This window comes from Hippopotamus amphibius, chromosome 3 (genome assembly GCF_030028045.1).
Source record: "Hippopotamus amphibius kiboko isolate mHipAmp2 chromosome 3, mHipAmp2.hap2, whole genome shotgun sequence".
Taxonomy (NCBI): domain Eukaryota; kingdom Metazoa; phylum Chordata; class Mammalia; order Artiodactyla; family Hippopotamidae; genus Hippopotamus; species Hippopotamus amphibius.
Genome location: NC_080188.1, coordinates 58562927 through 58581990, shown reverse-complemented (window position 1 = coordinate 58581990; position 19064 = coordinate 58562927). Strand labels below are relative to the sequence as shown.

Below are 19064 nucleotides of genomic sequence, written 5' to 3'. Positions count from 1 at the left end.
TTTGTCCAACTTGTATATCTCCTCACTAAAATTCAATGAAGAAAAAGTTTTTAATTCATTTATGAATTCTAATAATGCTCTACATGAATAACACTAGGAAAAGATGATATAACACATAAACACCGTAATTTAATGCAGTGGGTCCAATTCTCTGAAACATTGAATTTACAATGAGTTTTTTTAATCAAATCATTTAAAACACTCTAAGGATGTTGACACGTTAAGACACCCACTACTGTGATTTTTTTCATTTTATTTTTTTGTTGAGCTATTGTTGATTTACAGTGTTACATAGTTCAGGTGTACAACAGAGCAATTCAAAATTTTTATAGATTATACTCCATTTAAAGTTATTGTAAAATAGTGGCTATATTCCCTGTGCTGTATAAAATATCTTTATAGCTTATTTTATACCTAACAGTTTATACCCCTTGATCCCAAACCCCTATCATGCCCTTCCCCCTTCCTTCTCCCCATGGGTAACCACTAATTTGTCCTCTGTGTCTGTGAGTTTGTTTCTGTTTTGTTATATTAATTTGTTTGTTTTATTTGTGTGATTTTTTTTTAATGTGACCTTTTCTTGGTAATACAAGTAATCACTTTTTCCTCTTCTTAATATATTTTCACTTGTTCATTTACTGAGTTGCTTCAAAACAAAGCATGCCACTTCAAAGTAAACTCAGTTTATCAGCCCGTGCACTGCTACTGAGAGATTCCGTGCTTATGCTCAGTATTTCATGTCTCCGAAATATGAAGAGTGTATTTTATGTTTGAGGGATACGGAATCAGCTGTGATTACCAACCGGTTACCATACCACACTAAACAATTTTGACATTTCTCTAAGGAAGCCCTGCTGAAGCCTGCTTCTCCTCTGCCAGGAAATATCATTTAACAGGGTGAAAGGTCACTGGGACAGTCTAAGGCAGCTGATCTCAGGTGTGGTAGCAGCTGTTGTGTGGGACATGACTTATTTTGTGAGAACAGAAACACTATTATCTGGGCTCCCGAGAGAGATTTGGAGAAAGTCATGCCCAGGGAGTCCCATTCCAGGAAAATGTGCTCAAGCACTTATTTATTGGCAGTGATCACTAACTGAGATTCCATCTGGCAAAAATGTGGATTTTTCCCTGTCCCAGAAAGTTGGAGAACAATTATGTAAGTTGTTTCAAAGAATTTATTTTTAACCACTTTTTATGAAGAAATTGCAGTCCCTCCATTGTTAGAAGAAATTCTTTTTTTTAAAGAAAAAATAGAGCTTCTGTATGAATTTCTATATAACTGTATATTTATATACCATAAATTACAATTGCCTTTTTTCTTTTTTATTAATTTTTATACAATTTTAGTGGTTACACTCCATTTACAGTTTTTGTAAAAGATTCCCCATGAGTATGTATTGTAATTACTTGTGTTTTGATTTGAAATCATTAGTCTTTCTAGCAAAGGTTTTGACTCTCATATTGGGAATGCTGGAACCAGTTAGTGAAATCACGGAGTCGGTGGAGTGAAAGGCGAGCCTGAGCAGTGCCTCTCCAGCTGTGGAGGCCTTTCAGCCTTGCCTCAGTGTTTGCAGCCTTCTCCTCTGCCCCCCACAGCAGCTCTACAGGATTTGAGAACCCAAATAAGTAAACCCTATATGCCATGATAGGCTCCACCGAGGCCAATTAGATATGTTTTAATGAAATAACCTCATACACCATTTTAAAAGCAAAGATCCATCATTAGAATTAAAGAGGTGTGTCTTTGGAAAAACAATTATATTTCTGTCCCCATGGGATTTTTTCCAGCAATCTTCTAATGTATACTAAATAAGTCTAATAAATAAATGAGGAGACATGTTAATGATGCTGACTTTATTGGTTATTTTTATTTGGGCCTTAGGTAAAGCAAGCATCTTTGTTTCTGAAGAAAAATAATTTACCTAAATAGAAATTCCTTACTCCTATTAGCATGAACCTGTTTTAAATGTAACTGTTTTGTTTTCTCAAATAAATCTTTTATGAGGTTTTACAATCATTCTTTGAGTTAAGAAATACTGTAGGCATTTCCCTTGCGGTCCAGTGGTTAAGACTTCTCCTTCCAGTGCAGGGGGTGTGGGTTCGATCCCGGGTTGGGGAGCTAAGATCCCACATGCCTCATGGTCAAAAAAAAAAAGAAAAAACAAAAAAACAAAGCATAAAACAGAAGCAATGTTGTAACAAATTCAATAAAGACTTTTAAAATGGTCCACATCAAAAAAAATCTTAAAAAAAAAATACTGTAGGGGTTTTTTTTTTAACATAAAAACAATTGAAAGCCCCCCTGTCATTTCCATATATTAATTTCTTAGAGAAATACAATTAAGAATACAATATAAAACATTTCTATTTCTTCCTCTTTCCTTTAACAACCCATGTCAAGCACTTCCTTCCCCCACTGCAACTATAACTGGCTTCTACCATCACACAACACACACACACACACACACACAGTCTGACTGTTGACTCAGAGTAGCAAAAGAAGTTTTTTCTGGTCCACTGTATGTCTTTGGTTCAGACAGCTAGTATCAGACTATATAGACCTTATTTAATGTATATGCACTCATCAAAATATAAAACTCAGACCAAAAGAAAGGATTCTTTATTTCCTATAGCCAGTTGATAATGTGTGTTATCGATGGGTAAGTATAATACTTTATCATCTTTAAAAGCTTTTGTATGGTGGAAATGCTATGGCATTCAGATGGTGGCTTCATGTCAGCCTCTTACTAGCTGCGTGCTCAAGTTAATTAACTTCTTCATTTCCACATCTGTTAAAAGGAACACAGCATCACTCCTCAATAAATGCTGGTTGCCTTACATATACCACCCTTCACTCCCTTCTCACCCCTACACTTTTTGTCATTTGCTGTTGTCAATAATGACGATGTCCGCTAATGAGCCCTGAAATTCACTACTGTTCTAACCCAGACTGCCAGAGAGCAAGTTTAGTCAGGATCCTGTGCAGCAGTACCAGGATATCTAAATTATATGTGCCCTAAAAATCCTGGCTTTGTGATTATGAAAACTCCTATCAGATTTAGTCATTACCATTTATGAATACTATGTGAGCATCTTGTGGAAGGTTCTGCTCCTTAGTGCAATTTATAAAGATTGATAAAAATATGAGGAAGAACACTTGCCTGAGAAGCACCTTCTTACCAAACTTGTAAGAAAGAAATCATTACATCATATGTTTTCTTAAGAAACAAATCAGTCTGATGTGAAAACAATAAATGAGAAAAAATTAATGTGGCCAAGAAATGTTCTTGGTTCTTCGGTTGCTTCAGATTGATGTTGAAATTAAAACAAATGAAGCCACATCATTTTTGGAGCAATTGTTGCTCTTGATAGCACAAGTGCAAACACACATATTGCCAAACACTTGGAATCTGCTGCAGAAGTTATATAAGAAAATTAGAAGTCTGCAAGCCAGCTGACGTGTAGAAAAGAAAATAAACAACCCAGGAGAAACTGGATAATGTGAAATGCTTAAAAGATTTTGAAAGATTTGGATAGAATCTTACCTTTTGCATCTCTGTGATTGCACATCAATGTATAACCCCAGTAGTTTATTTCTTTAGTCAGTTATTGGGTACCATTATTCTTCATTTGAAACTATAAGAGGTGTCTACTCTATCTTTAGTGTAGGCCTACCATGGGAAATATTTTTAAAAGTAGGTAGAAATATTGCTTAATAAGTTAAAATCTAATCAAAGGAGCTATGCTTCAGTCGCTGGTGAAGAGTGATTGATGTTCACTCATTCAGCACTTATTGAGTATCTGTGCTGTGTCATGGCTGCCTGGAAAATACAGTTCTTGTCCTGGAGAACTTACATTCCAGTAGGGAGATACTATTTAGATTCGAATAATGATAAAATGGTGTGGTGGGAAAAAAGATAAATATCCTAAGAGCTGCAAAGGGCTATCTGAGTTAAAGGGAGCAAGAGATTTGTTCCATCTGGCCTAAGCCTGAGTATACATAGAATTTTGCCAGGAGAAAATGGAATGGGAAAATATTCCAGACAGAGGGTAAATGTTTGGGGTAGAAAAGTTCAGAGCAGATTGGAAAGTAGTGTCCAGGTACATCTGGACTGGTTTCCTTAGGAGGTATAAGCAGCTGAACTGAAGGGGCATATTGGGGTTCATCAGTGGAGAGTCTAATCAACGTATTAAAAGAATTGGGGTTCATTGAAGAGGTAGCTTGGAGCTATTGACGCTTTCAGGAAGAGGAATGAGTGACCAGATCACAACCACAGTAGGAAATTCACTCTAATAGTGAAACGTATTCACTGGAGATAGAGTGAATGGAGGCAGAAAGATCCTTTTGAAGGTTATCACGATACTGCAGATGACCAAGGCCTACTGATTAAAGAGACATGACAGGACAATCAACGGATTTGTTTAAGGAGAGGAAAGGGAGGAGTAAAGATGACTCATGCTTTGAATTTGATTCATAAAGAGAATAATAACATCATTAACAAGAGCGGCCAGGAGGAGGAGAATTTTCAGAATCAGATAATATGAGGCTTTGAATGTGTTGATTAGGGTGATAATACTAATCATTACTGAGCACTTATTTGCCAGGAGCTATTCTACGTGTTTTACATGCATGATCTCATTTATTCCTCAGAGCAACTTCAGAGCTTTTAAACAGCTTGCCCAAGTTTACACTGCCTGTCTGTGGTAGAGTCAGAATCCAATCCCTAGGAGCGTAATTCCAGAGCGCAATTTATTAAGCCCTAATAGAATGCCTGTATTGAGAGATGTGGGCCTGGAAGGTGAGGTGGGAAGGGCGTAAGAGAAGAGGAAAGACAGATGAAATAAAAGGAGAATGGAGTGACTGGGGACACTTGGAGAATTCCAAGGAAGGATCACAGAGAGCCAAAGACTTTCAGAAAACTCAAGGTGGGTATTTCTGAAAAGTTAAGAAGAGAAAGGAGTCTATGACAAAGCATTTACATTTAGTGACCAAAAGAGCATTGGTGGCCTTAAAAGCAGTTTCAGAAACGTGATGAAGCCTGCAGCTCATTGCCATGAGGCAGAGGAGTAATTTCTGAGGAAGTGGGAGCAGCAGAGGTGGGCTTTGGGGAACCTGTCAGTGGGAAGAGGAGGGAAGTGGCGCTGTGTCACCAGAGGGTAGGACTGCTGAGGAAGAGCTTTCAAGGCTGGGGAGCACTTATTTGGGTGCTTGTCAGAAGGGGGGCAGATTTAAGATGCAGGAGAGATCAGGCTTCCTGAGGAAAGATAAAATGATGAGATCCAATACGTGGATAAGAAATTTGAGCCCTGTGAGTGGAGACGTGTTCCCCTAGACTAGGAAGAAGTCAAAAAGAATAAGGCAGGGGAGAAAAAGATGGCGGCGAAGTAGAGAGACGTGGAGTGCATCCCTCTCCACAGATGCATTGGGAATGCACGGAAGGACGCAGTCATTCCCACAGAGAACCAGCTGAACACCAGCAGACGGCCTCGGACACCAGAAAGGGCTGCGGGGAGCCCGACATAGCCGGTAGAGAGGCATCTACGAGGGCTCAAAGAGGGTGAAGCGGCGGAGCTGTGGCAGACGGGAGGGAGTGAGAAACATACGGAGGGTCCGCAGCGCAGCTCAGCGTTCCCGGACCGAGACATCGATCCGCGGCTGAACGGAGGGTCCAGGAGCGGGAGCGTGGGAACCGGAGAGCTGGTTCAGGGGGAGAAACATTGTTGCCGGTAGGGTGACGGACCGAGAGGACAGGAGGGAGGAAGTCCGTGGAGAGGAGTGCCGGTCCCTGAGAGCTGCCCAGCCATGATGGCGGCTGGAGGCTGCAGGCTTCCGGGCGGGGGGGAGGAGCCGCGCGCATAGCCTCTCCCTCTCTTTCGGGGCCTCTGCAACAGGCAGTGGAGAGACGCCCTGCGGGCCACCTAAGGTGCTCAGGGATAACAAACATCCTCAGGCACTCGGGCGGGGCTAGATTAAAACTCCTTGCAACGCCAGCAGCAGGGAGGCTGCCGAGAGAAAAAAAAAACCAGCATCAAAAAGAAAAAACCCCGAGAGAGGCCCAACTCTAAGACTTTCTGTGTACGCCTGAGCCACCAGCGCCCTCTGCAACAGGCACCTCCAAGCCTGACTGAAACAACAGTGCGCCACTGCTCACTCACTCCCAAGAGAAGGAGCCACTGTTGTACCCTCTCCCTCCCCACACACCGACGCTTACAGACGAACAATAAAGGAACCTCTGCTGGTCACAGAATAACGCAAAAAAAAAAAAAAACCAAGGCAAGGAGAAGGACACTTACAGCTGAGACGCTAAGGAAACAGAAATAGTAGTATCAATACCTATTGAACTGGTCCATTCTGGGATCAGTTCTGGATTTTTTTTTTTTTTTTCTTTCTCTCTCTCTCTCTTTTTTTTTTTTTTTGATTTATTAAATACGGTCTTAGCCCTAAGGGATCTACAAGTTTTATAACATAATTTTTTAAGGATATTTTTTATTCTTTTTTTTTTTTTTTTTTTTTTTTTTTTTGCCTTTTTATATACTTCTATATCTAGCTAAGTTTTTGGTAGTACGGACAAAATATCTCTCATACTTTCCTTTCATCCCTATCTTTTATACACTTCTATTCCTTTCTTTTTCTTTGCATATTTCCAACCACATTAAGCTCTTCTGTTCCCCTTTCTTCCAGCCATTTTAAGTGTATTTTATCTTAACATACTTATAAGCAATACTATCGGTCTGCTCAGACTCCTTGCTCTATTCTCCAGATGATGCACTGCCTTGGTATTAATATTAGGCTTTTGTCTTTATCTTAGTTCTTAGTACAGTTGTCTAATTACATTCTGAGAATTTCCATTCTCTCTGGTGGTACTCCAGCTCATTTCTATATTTGATCCTAGCTTACAAAATCTCCCTGGATTGATGTTTGTATGTGTAGGGTGTTATTTGTTGTTTGTTTGCTTTTGCTTTTGTCTCTGATTTGTTCTGTTTCAGTTGTCAATTTCTGCTGGGTTTCTCTCTGAGTATCTGATAGCAAACTGGGGTTCTGTCAAGTCTTTCTAGAACCTTATGTCCTAACGGATTCAATAATTGTGTGTCTTATACATGTATGTGTTTCCTAGACTGAATATTCGTTTAATCCAGTACTTGGACATTAGTCTGAGGCTTGGACAGTCTTCTATAAACACCTCTATCACCAGGACAAGCAACCCCAAAAGCTTGGACAACCATGAGGAAACAAAGAAACCCCATGCAGGCAAAGGAGCAGGAAAAAAACCCACAAGACCAAATAAATGAGGAGGAAATAGGAAAAATGCCTGAAAAAGAATTTAGAGTAATGATAGTAAAAATGATACAAAATCTCGATAACAAAATAGAGAAAGTACAAGAAACAGTTCATAGGAACTCAGAAAAACAAACAGCAATGGATAACAAAATAACTGAAATTAAAAATACTCTAGATGCTATAACCAGCAGAATGACTGAGGCAGAAGAACGAATAAGTGAGTTGGAAGATAGAATGGGAGAAATAAACGCCACAGAGCAGGAAAAAGAAAAAAAAATAAAAAGACTAGAAGACAGCCTCAGAGACCTCAGTGATAACCTTAAACGTACCAACATTCGAATTATAGGCATCCCAGAAGAAGAAGAAAACAAGAAACGGTCTGAGAAAATATTTGAAGAGGTTATAGTGGAAAACTTCCCCAACATGGGAAAGGAAATAATTCACCAAGTCCAAGAAGCACAGAGAGTCCCATACAGAATAAACCCAAGGAGAAATACACCAAGACACATATTAATCAAACGAACGACAATTAAACACAAAGAAAAAATATTAAAAGCAGCAAGAGAAAAGCAACAAACAACATATAAGGGAAAACCCATCAGGATAACAGCTGACCTTTCTACAGAAACTCTGCAGGCCAGAAGGGAATGGCAGGATATACTGAAAGTCCTGAAAGAGAGAAACCTACAGCCAAGAATACTCTACCCAGCAAGAATCTCATTCAGATTTGAGGGAGAAATCAAAAGCTTTACAGACAAGCAAAAGTTAAGAGAATTCAGCACCACCAAACCAGCCTTACAACAAGTGCTAAAGGAACTTCTCTAAGTAGGAAACACAAGAAAAGGAAAACACCTACAAATACAAACCCAAAACAATTAAGAAAATGGTAATTGGAACACACATGTCAATAATCACTTTAAATGTAAATGGATTAAATGCTCCAACCAAAAGACACAGACTGGCTGAATGGATACAAAAACAAGACCCTTCTATATGCTGCCTACAAGAAACCCACTTCAGACCAAGGGATACATATAGACTGAAAGTGAAGGGATGGAAAAAGATATTCCATGCAAATGGAAGTCAAAAGAAAGCTGGAGTAGCAATACTCATATCAGACAAATTAGACTTGAAAGTAAAGACTATTACAAGAGACAAGGAAGGGCACTACATAATGATCAAGGGATCCATCCAAGAAGAACATATCACAATGGTAAATATCTATGCCCCCAATATAGGAGCACCTCAATACATAAGGCAAATGCTAACAGCTATAAAAGGGGACATCGACAGGAACACAATAATAGTGGGAGACTTGAACACCCCACTTACATCAATGGACAGATCATCCAAACAGAAAATAAATAAAGACACACAAGCTTTAAATGACACATTAGACTATCTCGACTTAATTGATATTTATAGGACATTCCATCCAAAAACGACAGACTACACTTTCTTCTCAAGTGCACACGGAACATTTTCCAGGATAGATCACATCTTGGGTCACAAATCAAACCTCAGCAAATTCAAGAAGATTGAAATCATATCAAGCATCTTCTCAGACCACAACGCCATGAGACTAGATATCAATTACAGGGAAAAAACTGCAAAAAATACAAACACATGGAGGCTAAACAATTCACTCTTAAACAACCAAGGAATCACTACAGAAATCAAAGAGGAAATCAAAAAATATCTAGAAACAAATGACAACGAAAACACAACAACCCAAAACCTATGGGACGCAGCAAAAGCAGTTCTAAGAGGGAAGTTTATAGCAATATAGTCCTACCTTAAGAAACAAGAAAATGATCGAATAAACAACCTAACCTTACACCTCAAACAACTAGAGAAAGAAGAACAAAGAAACCCCAAAGTGAGCAGAAGGAAAGAAATCATAAAGATCAGAGCAGAAATAAATGAAAAAGAAAGGAAAGAAACCATAAGAAAAATAAATAAAACTAAAAGCTGGTTCTTTGAGAAGATTAACAAAATTGATAAACCATTAGCCAGACTCATCAAGAAAAAAAGGGAGAAGATGCAAATCAACAGACTTAGAAATGAAAAAGGAGAAGTCACAACGGACACCTCAGAAATACAAAACATCATGAGAGACTACTACAAGCAACTATATGCCAATCAATTGGATAACCTGGAAGAAATGGATACATTCTTAGAAAAATACAATCTTCCAAGACTGAACCAGGAAGAAATAGAAACCATGAACAGACCAATCACAAGTACAGAAATTGAGGCAGTGATTAAAAATCTCCCAACACACAAAAGCCCAGGACCAGATGGATTCACAGGCGAATTCTATCAAACATTTCGAGAAGAGTTAACACCTATCCTTCTCAAACTCTTCCAAAATATTGCAGAAGGCGGAGCACTCCCAAACTCATTCTACGAGGCTACCATCACCCTGATACCAAAACCAGGCAAAGATGTCACAAAAAAAGAAAACTACAGACCAATATCACTGATGAATATAGATGCAAAAATCCTCAACAAAATACTAGCTAACAGACTGCAACAGCACATTAAAAAAATCATACACCACGATCAAGTGGGGTTTATCCCTGGGATGCAAGGATTCTTCAATATACGCAACTCAATCAACGTGATACATCATATCAACAACTTGAAGGATAAAAACCATATGATCATCTCAATAGATGCAGAAAAAGCTTTTGACAAAGTTCAACATCCATTTATGATAAAAGCTCTCCAGAAAATGGGCATAGAAGGAAATTACCTCAACATAATAAAAGCCATATATGACAAACCAAAAGCCAACATTGTTCTCAATGGAGAAAAACTGGAAGAATTCCCTCTAAGAACAGGAACAAGACAAGGGTGTCCACTCTCACCACTGTTATTCAACATAGTTCTGGAAGTGTTAGCCACAGCAATCAGAGAAGAAAAAGAAATTAAAGGAATCCAAATTGGAAACGAAGAAGTCAAATTGTCACTCTTTGCAGATGACATGATATTATATATAGAAAACCCTAAAGACTCTACCAGAAAACTGCTAGCACTAATTGATGAGTTTAGTAAAGTAGCAGGATACAAAATTAATGCACAGAAATCTCTTGCATTCCTATACACTAACAATGGAAGAGCAGAAAGAGAAATTAAGGAAACTCTCCCATTCACCATTGCAACAAAAAGAATAAAATACCTAGGAATCAACCTGCCTAAGGAGGCAAAAGATCTGTATGCAGAAAACTTTAAGACATTGATGAAAGAAATCAAAGACGACACAAACAGATGGAGGGACATACCATGTTCCTGGATTGGAAGAATCAACATCGTGAAAATGACTGTACTACCCAAAGCAATTTACAGATTCAATGCAATCCCGATCAAATTACCAATGGCATTTTTCACAGAACTAGAGCAAGAAATCTTACGATTTGTATGGAAACGCAAAAGACCCCGAATAGCCAAAGCAATCTTGAGAAGGAAAAATGGAGTTGGTGGAATCAGGCTTCCTGACTTCAAACTATACTACAAGGCCATAGTGATCAAGACAGTATGGTACTGGCATAAAAACAGAAAGGAAGATCAATGGAATAGAATAGAGAACTCAGAAGTAAGCCCAAACACATATGGGCACCTTATCTTTGACAAAGGAGGCACAAGTATACAATGGAAAAAAGACAGCCTCTTCAATAAGTGGTGCTGGGAAAATTGGACAACAACATGTCAAAGAATGAAATTAGAGCACTTCCTAACACCATACACAAAAATAAACTCCAAATGGATTAAAGACCTACACATAAGTCCAGACACTATAAAACTCCTAGAGGAAAACATAGGCAGAACACTCTTTGACATACATCAAAGCAACATCCTTTTCGACCCACCTCCTAGAATCATGCAAATAAAATCAAGAATAAACAAATGGGACCTCATGAAACTTAAAAGCTTTTGCACAGCAAAAGAAACCATAAACAAGACTAAAAGGCAACCCTCAGAATGGGAAAAAATAATTGCCTATGAAACAACGGACAAAGGATTAACCTCCAAAATATACAAGCAGCTCATGCAGCTTCATACCAAAAAAGCAAATAACCCAATCCACAAATGGGCAGAAGACCTAAATAGACATTTCTCCAAAGAAGACATACAGATGGCCAACAAACACATGAAAAGATGCTCAACATCACTCATCATCAGAGAAGTGCAAGTCAAAGCCACAATGAGGTATCACCTCACACCAATCAGAATGGCCATCATCACAAAGTCTGGAAACAACAAATGTTGGAGAGGGTGTGGAGAAAAGGGAACTCTCCTGCACTGTTGGTGGGACTGTAAGTTGGTACAGCCACTGTGGAAAACAATTTGGAGGTTCCTTAAAAAACTACAAATAGAACTACCAGATGATCCAGTCATCCCACTCCTGGGCATATACCCAAAGAAAACCATAATCCCAAAAGAAACTTGTACCATCATGTTTATTGCAGCACTCTTTACAATAGTCAGGACATGGAAGCAACCTAAATGCCCATCAACAAATGAATGGATACAGAAGATGTGGCATATATATACAATGGAATATTACTCAGCTATAAAAAGGGATGAGATGGAGCTATATGTCATGAGGTGGATAGAACTACAATCTGTCATACAGAGTGAAGTAAGTCAGAAAGAGAAGGACAAATATTGTATGCTAACTCACATATACGGAATCTAAAAATGGTACTGATGAACTCAGTGACAAGAACAAGGAAGCAGATACAGAGAATGGACTGGAGAACTCGAGGTATGGGAGGGGGCGGGGGGTGAAGGGGAAACTGAGAAGAAGCGAGAGAGTAGCACAGACATATATATACTACCAACTGTAAAATAGTCAGTGGGAAGTTGTTGTATAAGAGAGGGAGTCCAACTAGAGGATGGAAGATGCCTTAGAGGACTGGGGCAGGGAGGGTGGGGGGGACTCGAGGGGGGGCGTCAAGGAAGGGAGGGAATATGGGGATATGTGTATAAAAACAGTTGATTGAACCTGGTGTACCCCCCCAAAAAAAAATAATAAAAAAAAAAAAAAAAGAATAAGGCAGGATGTGTGTGTGTGTGTGTGTGTGTGTGTGTGTGTGTGTGTGTGTGTGTGTGTGTGTGTGTTGGGGGGCAGGGGTGGGGGAGCAGGTGGTGGTGGTATTTCAGCCCTTAACGCAGACAGTCGAAGGCACTCACTCATCTTTGATGATCTTGACTTTCTTAATAAATTTAGGAGGCAAGGTAATTAGTGACAGAGAGGTTCAGATTTGTGACATTGGAGAAGGTCAGCAACCATTTCTGTGGGAATGTAGTCAAAAATCAGTCAAAGACAAGTACAAAGGTTGCCACACAGTACTGAGGTTCAGGCCAAGATTAAATAGCAAGAATTTTTAATCTACCCATTTACTAGGGTTCTGTGACTTTCTTTTGCAGTGTTTTAGCAACCTGGCAGTAGGGCACCCAGCTGGCAGGATGTATATAAGGTAAAAAGCACAGGATGCTAGTGAACCTGTTTTAGAAAATACCTATATGCCAAGGAAAGCCAGGAACACGCCTTTTTTAATGCTGCGCACTAGTTGGTCTGCGTGAAGTTTGTCCCTTGCAGACGTGGACAGTCGGAGCTGAGTAGCTAAAGAGGAGGAACGGGGGAGGCAGGGGCAGGGCGGTTATGAGGGACGCACATCTGGGGCTCACGCGGAGGAAATGAGCCGGGTCAGGGTATAAGCATTTGAGAAGTTGGGACCAGCAGGGTTCAGGGAGTGGTGCTTCTGCTACCTGACGGTGAAGAACTGACGTGAGGATGAGGGACACAGAGTAACAGAGCTATTCCCGTGATTGAGGACTCTGGCAGTGGGTGTGGTTGAGAGGAGGAGCTGCACTCCAGGTACAAACTCAAAAATGATTGTCAAGTCATGCCCCCCAAATCGACCAAAAGCAAATTAAAAAAAAAAGGGGGGGGGAGGAATTGTTAGAAATAAATAATAGAGACTTGAAAAGGCAGGTAATTACTGAGTTATAGTGTTAGGTGATTTTCGGAAATGACCAATTGACGTCTAAGTGCTAATATGGCTTGTTAAAGGGATGTTGATAGCAAGACTTAATTTATCAGGAAATATATGTGGAATCAGATTTTAAATTTGAATGCTCCTATTCATCAGTATTTTACCTCTAGTATGTACTGAATGTAAATTATAATTTGGTTTAACGTATTTTTGAAATGCTGGGTCCTTTATTATTGAACTTGTATGTCTGTTTTAGTCATATAGTATTGATGTGTTCATAAAATTAGAAAAGATCAAACATTTCTGTCACTTGAATTTTAACTATTTCTAAAAATTTTTGTTGTGAAATATTTAAAAAACTCACGTAGAAGAGGGTAAGCACTATGCTGTATAGCAGAGTTCTGGAGCAGACCTGAGAAATTCTGAATCAAATTTCTGTTCTGCCACTAATTTTCCATGTGAGTTTCAACAAATTACTTAATTTTCTAGTACCATCAATAAAATAGATATTATGATATATAATAGTGATTTCCTAACTCAAGAAGTCAATTGAAGTGTTAAGCAAGATGTAAAGTTGCATTTTTGAAAGATAAAAATCTTAAGCAAATATATAGAATTAAGTTATTATTATGGAAGAATCCAATTAGCATTTCTAAATCTAGAATCACAACAAAGAATATATTGATAACTTCAATTAAGTTCTGGACTTAACGTCCATTGTTTTAGTTATTGATTTTCTATCATAATGTCTGAACATAAGTTTCAGGATGACTAATCCATTTTCATAAATAGGATAGAGGATTTAGTTAGTGAAATATTTTTATTAGCATGTATAGCAAAAGAGAGTAGATGCTTACAAAAGGAATTTGTGTTCTCAATTAAGAATTATGAGGAATCTGTAAGAAATCTGGGGAAAACTACAGGGGAAAAGGATACTTTTTTGGTTGTACAAGCCCCTTCTGTTTCTGAAAGTCGTGGACTCTGGCTTTCTGCCCTTTCTCCTACTAAAAGCGATGCTCTGGGCTTTGTTGTAACTCTCGGCAAATCCTATGCTATAAAAGAAATCATATTAAAATATATTTCTATTATTGTTCTTGCAATGTTTGAAACCTATGAATTAACCATTATGTTCCTAAAATAACACTTTAGTATTCCACGCTGAAGAGGAAACTAAGGGAACGCTTGATAATTAACAGGCATTTAGCAGACCTTATGAGAAATTGATTTGATGTTACCTGTAAAAAAAAAATAGATTGATAAATAAACAACCAACCCAAAAAATGCTGGTGATGTTCTTAGAGGAATATGACTATTTAAATAAACACATTCAATTTTCTAAGGATAAAATGCAGAAATAATAAGTTGAAATACTTTCATGGGAGTAGCCACTTTGATCCCTTGAGACAGTGGGCAGTCTTAGGACGTGTGTTCTCCCCAGAAATGAGAGCTACGTGCCTTGGGAGATGTCACCAGTGACTAGTAACCACCGCAGTGTAAACAGACATCAGCAGGAAATAAATATGGGTAGGGCAGGGGTCTAGAAGAATGCGTGTGTGCCTGCTAGAAAAGGATCACGCCTTCCCATGCTAGTGGTTTCTTCGATTTTTTTTTTTTTTTTTTTTAATGAAGAAAGGAGACAGAGCATAAGTCATGCCTTCTGTCACAGAAACCTTTAGTTTCGGAGGCAGTGTCTTCCCTTGACAAATGGATTTCCTTGTTGGCAGTCTCTGTAACGTTGAGAAGTTAAGGGACTTTTTGCTCTCGCTGCAGTTATTGGTTGCTTTCCGCAGACTGACAAGCCCCTCTGTAGAAGGGCTCGGAGGAAAGTTTCGAGTTACCAGAATTAGGCAAGCCCGCTGAGGAGCCGGAGGGGGAGCAGCCGCCGCCGCAGAAGCAGCAGCGCCTTTAAGCCCTGCAGCAGCTGCTCCTCTGATTGGCTGGGTGGTTCAGCTGCTTCCCTGGAACAAAGGTCAAAGTGGACTGCAGTGGAAATGTAGAGAGGCAGCGACCGAGCAGCACTGCTTGGAGAAGTTGGGAGGCTGAGAGCAGCAGGACGCTGGCTGACGGCAGCGCAAGTTGCTTCTCCAGCGGTGAGGTGCAGCCTCACGCCCCCAGCCCAGCCCAGCCCAGCCGCTGTGAGCAGCCGGTCCCCGTACAGAAGCCCCAGCTGGGCGCGGAAGAGACCGTTGTGAGGGTCCCTTGCAAGTTGCCAGACAAGGATGGCTTGTGAAATCATGCCACTGCAAAGGTAGTATTCTTTCCTATTTATAGTTTTTTTCTTTTCTGTATTTTTTGAGTGGTGCAAAGCCATATAACTTTGCCAGTACTTGGCATCTTTCAGTAATGGGCTGCAAACTGTGTAGAGTTCGTTGGACATAATGTTCTTCACCACGACCAGAGAAATGTAGGTATTTTACTGCTTCTTTTGCTGACACTTATGCCCAACTTCTTACCCTCTTCACTTGATTAGTCTGTACAGTTATTTCCTTCCTTGAATGAAAATAAACATAAGAAAATAACTCTGATAGCTGAAGAAAAATAGAAACTGAAGAATATCTCATGCAGGTTTAAAATGAAACTGAATCAGCTTCTTAGCAATGTTGTGAAGCTGACGTGAGCTCTAAGCTCATTTTGAAGGATGCGACAGGCAAAAGACCTTTTAAAAATGCATCTTAGGAGCCCTCTCTGCTGGAGTGCAGATCTAGGCAAGGATTTTTTATCAATTAGTACTTTATAATACATGGATATAAATGTTAAGGCTATTATTTCCCCATGAATAATTCTAGATAGGTTTATTACACAGATGACATCTTTAAACAAACAAGAAAAAAACTGCTCTGTAAGAATGATTGAGCACAAGGCTCTGTTTTGTTCGTTAATGATTGTAATATGGATTATGGAGGGTGGGGTGGAGGAGTTGTACCGAAGCAGAAAAAGGTAAGTTTAAACAAAGGGCTTGTTAAAAAAGAACGTGGCCGGTGAACTAGTAAGTGAATAAAGTGTCCCGGAATGTTAAAGCTGGATGTCACCTCCGTGGTAACGGAGTCTAGCCCTCCAGTTTCACAACAGGAAAACTGAGGCTTGAAGAAAGTCTGAGTTGCCCAAGGTCATGTTTTAGGATTTTTAGAATTACTTTTGCCAGTCGTATTATCCTATTTCAGGTACAACTGCTCTACATGCAGTGGCGTTTGATTCCACGTAAATGCTTCCTTTAAGAAAACTGTTAGTGGAAGTGATTTTAAAAGTAAAATAGTAAATATGGTTTATTTATAAGATTGAAAAAACCTAGACAAAAAAAATGAATTTTATTTTTAAAAACCATGCCACCAATATTTTACTGGATGTTCATGTTTTAACATGAAAATAAGGTAAACAAAATTGAGTGTGTGTTTGCAAAATGGTTCCTGCAGATGTACCCTGCAAGATAAACGGTGTAGTTGTTTTCCTTTCACTGTAGTGGCAAGTGCACTGTCATGGGAACTTGATGGGGGTGTCCCTGCAATTCCTTTTCTAAAATTGATAACCTAAGGGAGCAGAGAGTGATTTATGAAATATGAATTCAGTGGAAAGGTCCACATGCTTGAACCTTGCCAGCGACTAAAAACTAATGGTACTTTTTGGAGCTTTGATATGATTTCCAACTTTAAAGCTGGGGACTTGTTTTATCTTATAATGGCGTCAGTTCTTAAGTGTCTTGAGTAAGTCGTTTCTAGATAAGCATGTTAGCTATTACTGAGCTCTGTAATAAGCTGCTCAGATATATAATAACTGATAAGAAAATAGATCTTTATTCAGCTAAAATATTGTTTAGGGAGTTCAGTTGACAAAAGCTAAAATAGAATCAGCATAATTTCCTCCAAAATTATTTTGCAGTCTTAGTCCTTATTAATAAACTTACGTAAGAGGAATCATTTGAATTTGCATTCAAGATTGCTGATCGGTGCACTCACTGTCTCCCTATTTCCGAGAGTGTAATTTGATTGATTACCTTGCCATCCTCACTTCCAGCCTGTGCCTGCCTGTGGTTATGCACCTCTTGAAGGCAAGGAACAGGTAGGTTTGTGCGGTGCTCTTTGTTAAGGATCTCTTGTGAATTTAAACGCTTATGCAGAAAAGTTTCCTGTTCCTATGTATAATTGCTTCTTCCAAACCTAGTTCAATATTTTGGCTAAAGATTTCTGTGACTCTCTAGTAAAGATGACTGTTGCCAACCGCCCCCACTGTTATCCTGCCTGGAGCAGGAAAGTTACAGAGCCTTGTGGTGTACATGCCGGCTGATAGGATGAATGCTTTGCTCCATCCTGTTTGATTCAGTTGCTAGCACAGAGGGGATGAGGGAAAGAATAGCTTTAAATACCAGCTAGAGAAACTCATGCTTACTCATGTTTGTATTGAGCAGGGAGGCCAATGATTCTCATTCTTTAGGTGCATGAGAATTACCTAGGGAATTTATTTTTAAAAGCAGCTTCTTCCTGCTGCCTTCCTTCCCTAGACTTAATCTGAATCTGGGTGTGACCCAGAAAGTATCAACATTTTAACAAGCTTCCTGAAAGCAAATCTGGTACAAATGGTCCACACACTCAGAGAAACACTGATCTAAACTCTGGTTAATGATTATAGCTTGTATAAAGCCATTGACAGCAGGTATATGTAAGATTCTAGCATTATACTAGTCAACATCCCCAAATAACATATTAAACATCAGGACCTTATGTGAGGTGTCCTTGTCATAACTGATGCTTTCATTTACTAGGTGGTTGGTGTTACCTATTAAAACAAAACATACTTACAGTGTTTTTTTAATATTTTCTTTATGACCAAACACTATTCTGTACTGCCAGTCATACTAAGGATTCTGCTTCAGAGAGGTCACATGCTAGTGAGGATGCAGACACATTACCAGACAATTACAATACATGTGGTGAATTCAGTAATGGACAGTATAATTAGCAAAATAATAGAGATGTGCCTGTGCGGATAATATTACCCTACGTTTTATTTAACCTCATATAAGTAGATAATCTTGTTAGAGGGCATGTTTGTATCTCAATGTCTACTTAGCTTATAATTCCATGAGTGACTTTTTAGCCTTTCTTAGCATGTTGTGAAAGTACGTAGAAGATAAATTTGTTATTGCTAATCTGTAACTAAGATGAGAATAACAGATGAGGTTGAAGGCTAAGAATGAAATAAAATACCTTGGTTCCCTTTAATGTATTTTGCTATCTGTTTACTACTTAATGTAATTTGCAGACTTTCCAGGGTGGAAGTGACTATGTAGAAACTCATGATCTTTAGAAAAACTCAGAGGCTGAATGTTTAAAATGTGACTCTCTGTGGAGTGAAGAACTCAGTTCTTAAAGGTCACTTCAAAAGGCTTACATTAATGAATGGATCTTATATGTCTATTGAGGTGGTTAAGTTATCCCAATTATTTTTAGAAATGCTAAAATATTTGCATTGTATATAGCATTGTGCAGATACTCTTGCCAACTGAAAAAGTTCTTCCAAAGAAGCAGAATAATATCGCAAATAAGTAGAAAAACTATATTAAAAATTGAAATAAAAGTTTTTTCTCAGGTACTAATTTTACCTTCTGTCACTAAAGAGATAGTTTGTTTTATCAGACTCTAGGCTTTACTTATTCCTCAGGCTCTTTGCATGATTACTATTCCATTGCATTTTTTTCCCTTAGATATTATGGATCTGTAGGTAAGGATCTCCACTTTATGTATAGAAAGACTTCAATATGTTAAGAAATAGTCTTCACTCTTATGTCT

At 38.9% G+C, this 19064-nt stretch overlaps 1 protein-coding gene across 5 annotated transcripts in view; it reads left to right on the top strand.

Moving 5' to 3' along the window:
- The window catches only part of FAM13A (family with sequence similarity 13 member A), a 322984-nt gene that overhangs the window by 209908 nt on the left and 94012 nt on the right, over positions 1-19064 (top strand). Inside the window, exon 1 of one of the 5 annotated variants that reach the window (XM_057726774.1) lies at positions 15171-15532. The exons of 3 other annotated variants lie outside the window; for them this stretch is intronic. In XM_057726774.1, coding sequence (XP_057582757.1) covers positions 15504-15532 — 29 coding nt within the window. In that variant the 5' untranslated portion in view covers positions 15171-15503. Of the gene's footprint in view, positions 1-15170; positions 15533-15624; positions 15689-19064 lie in introns of those variants that run through there. One more of the 5 variants, XM_057726775.1, reaches the window with a different exon arrangement.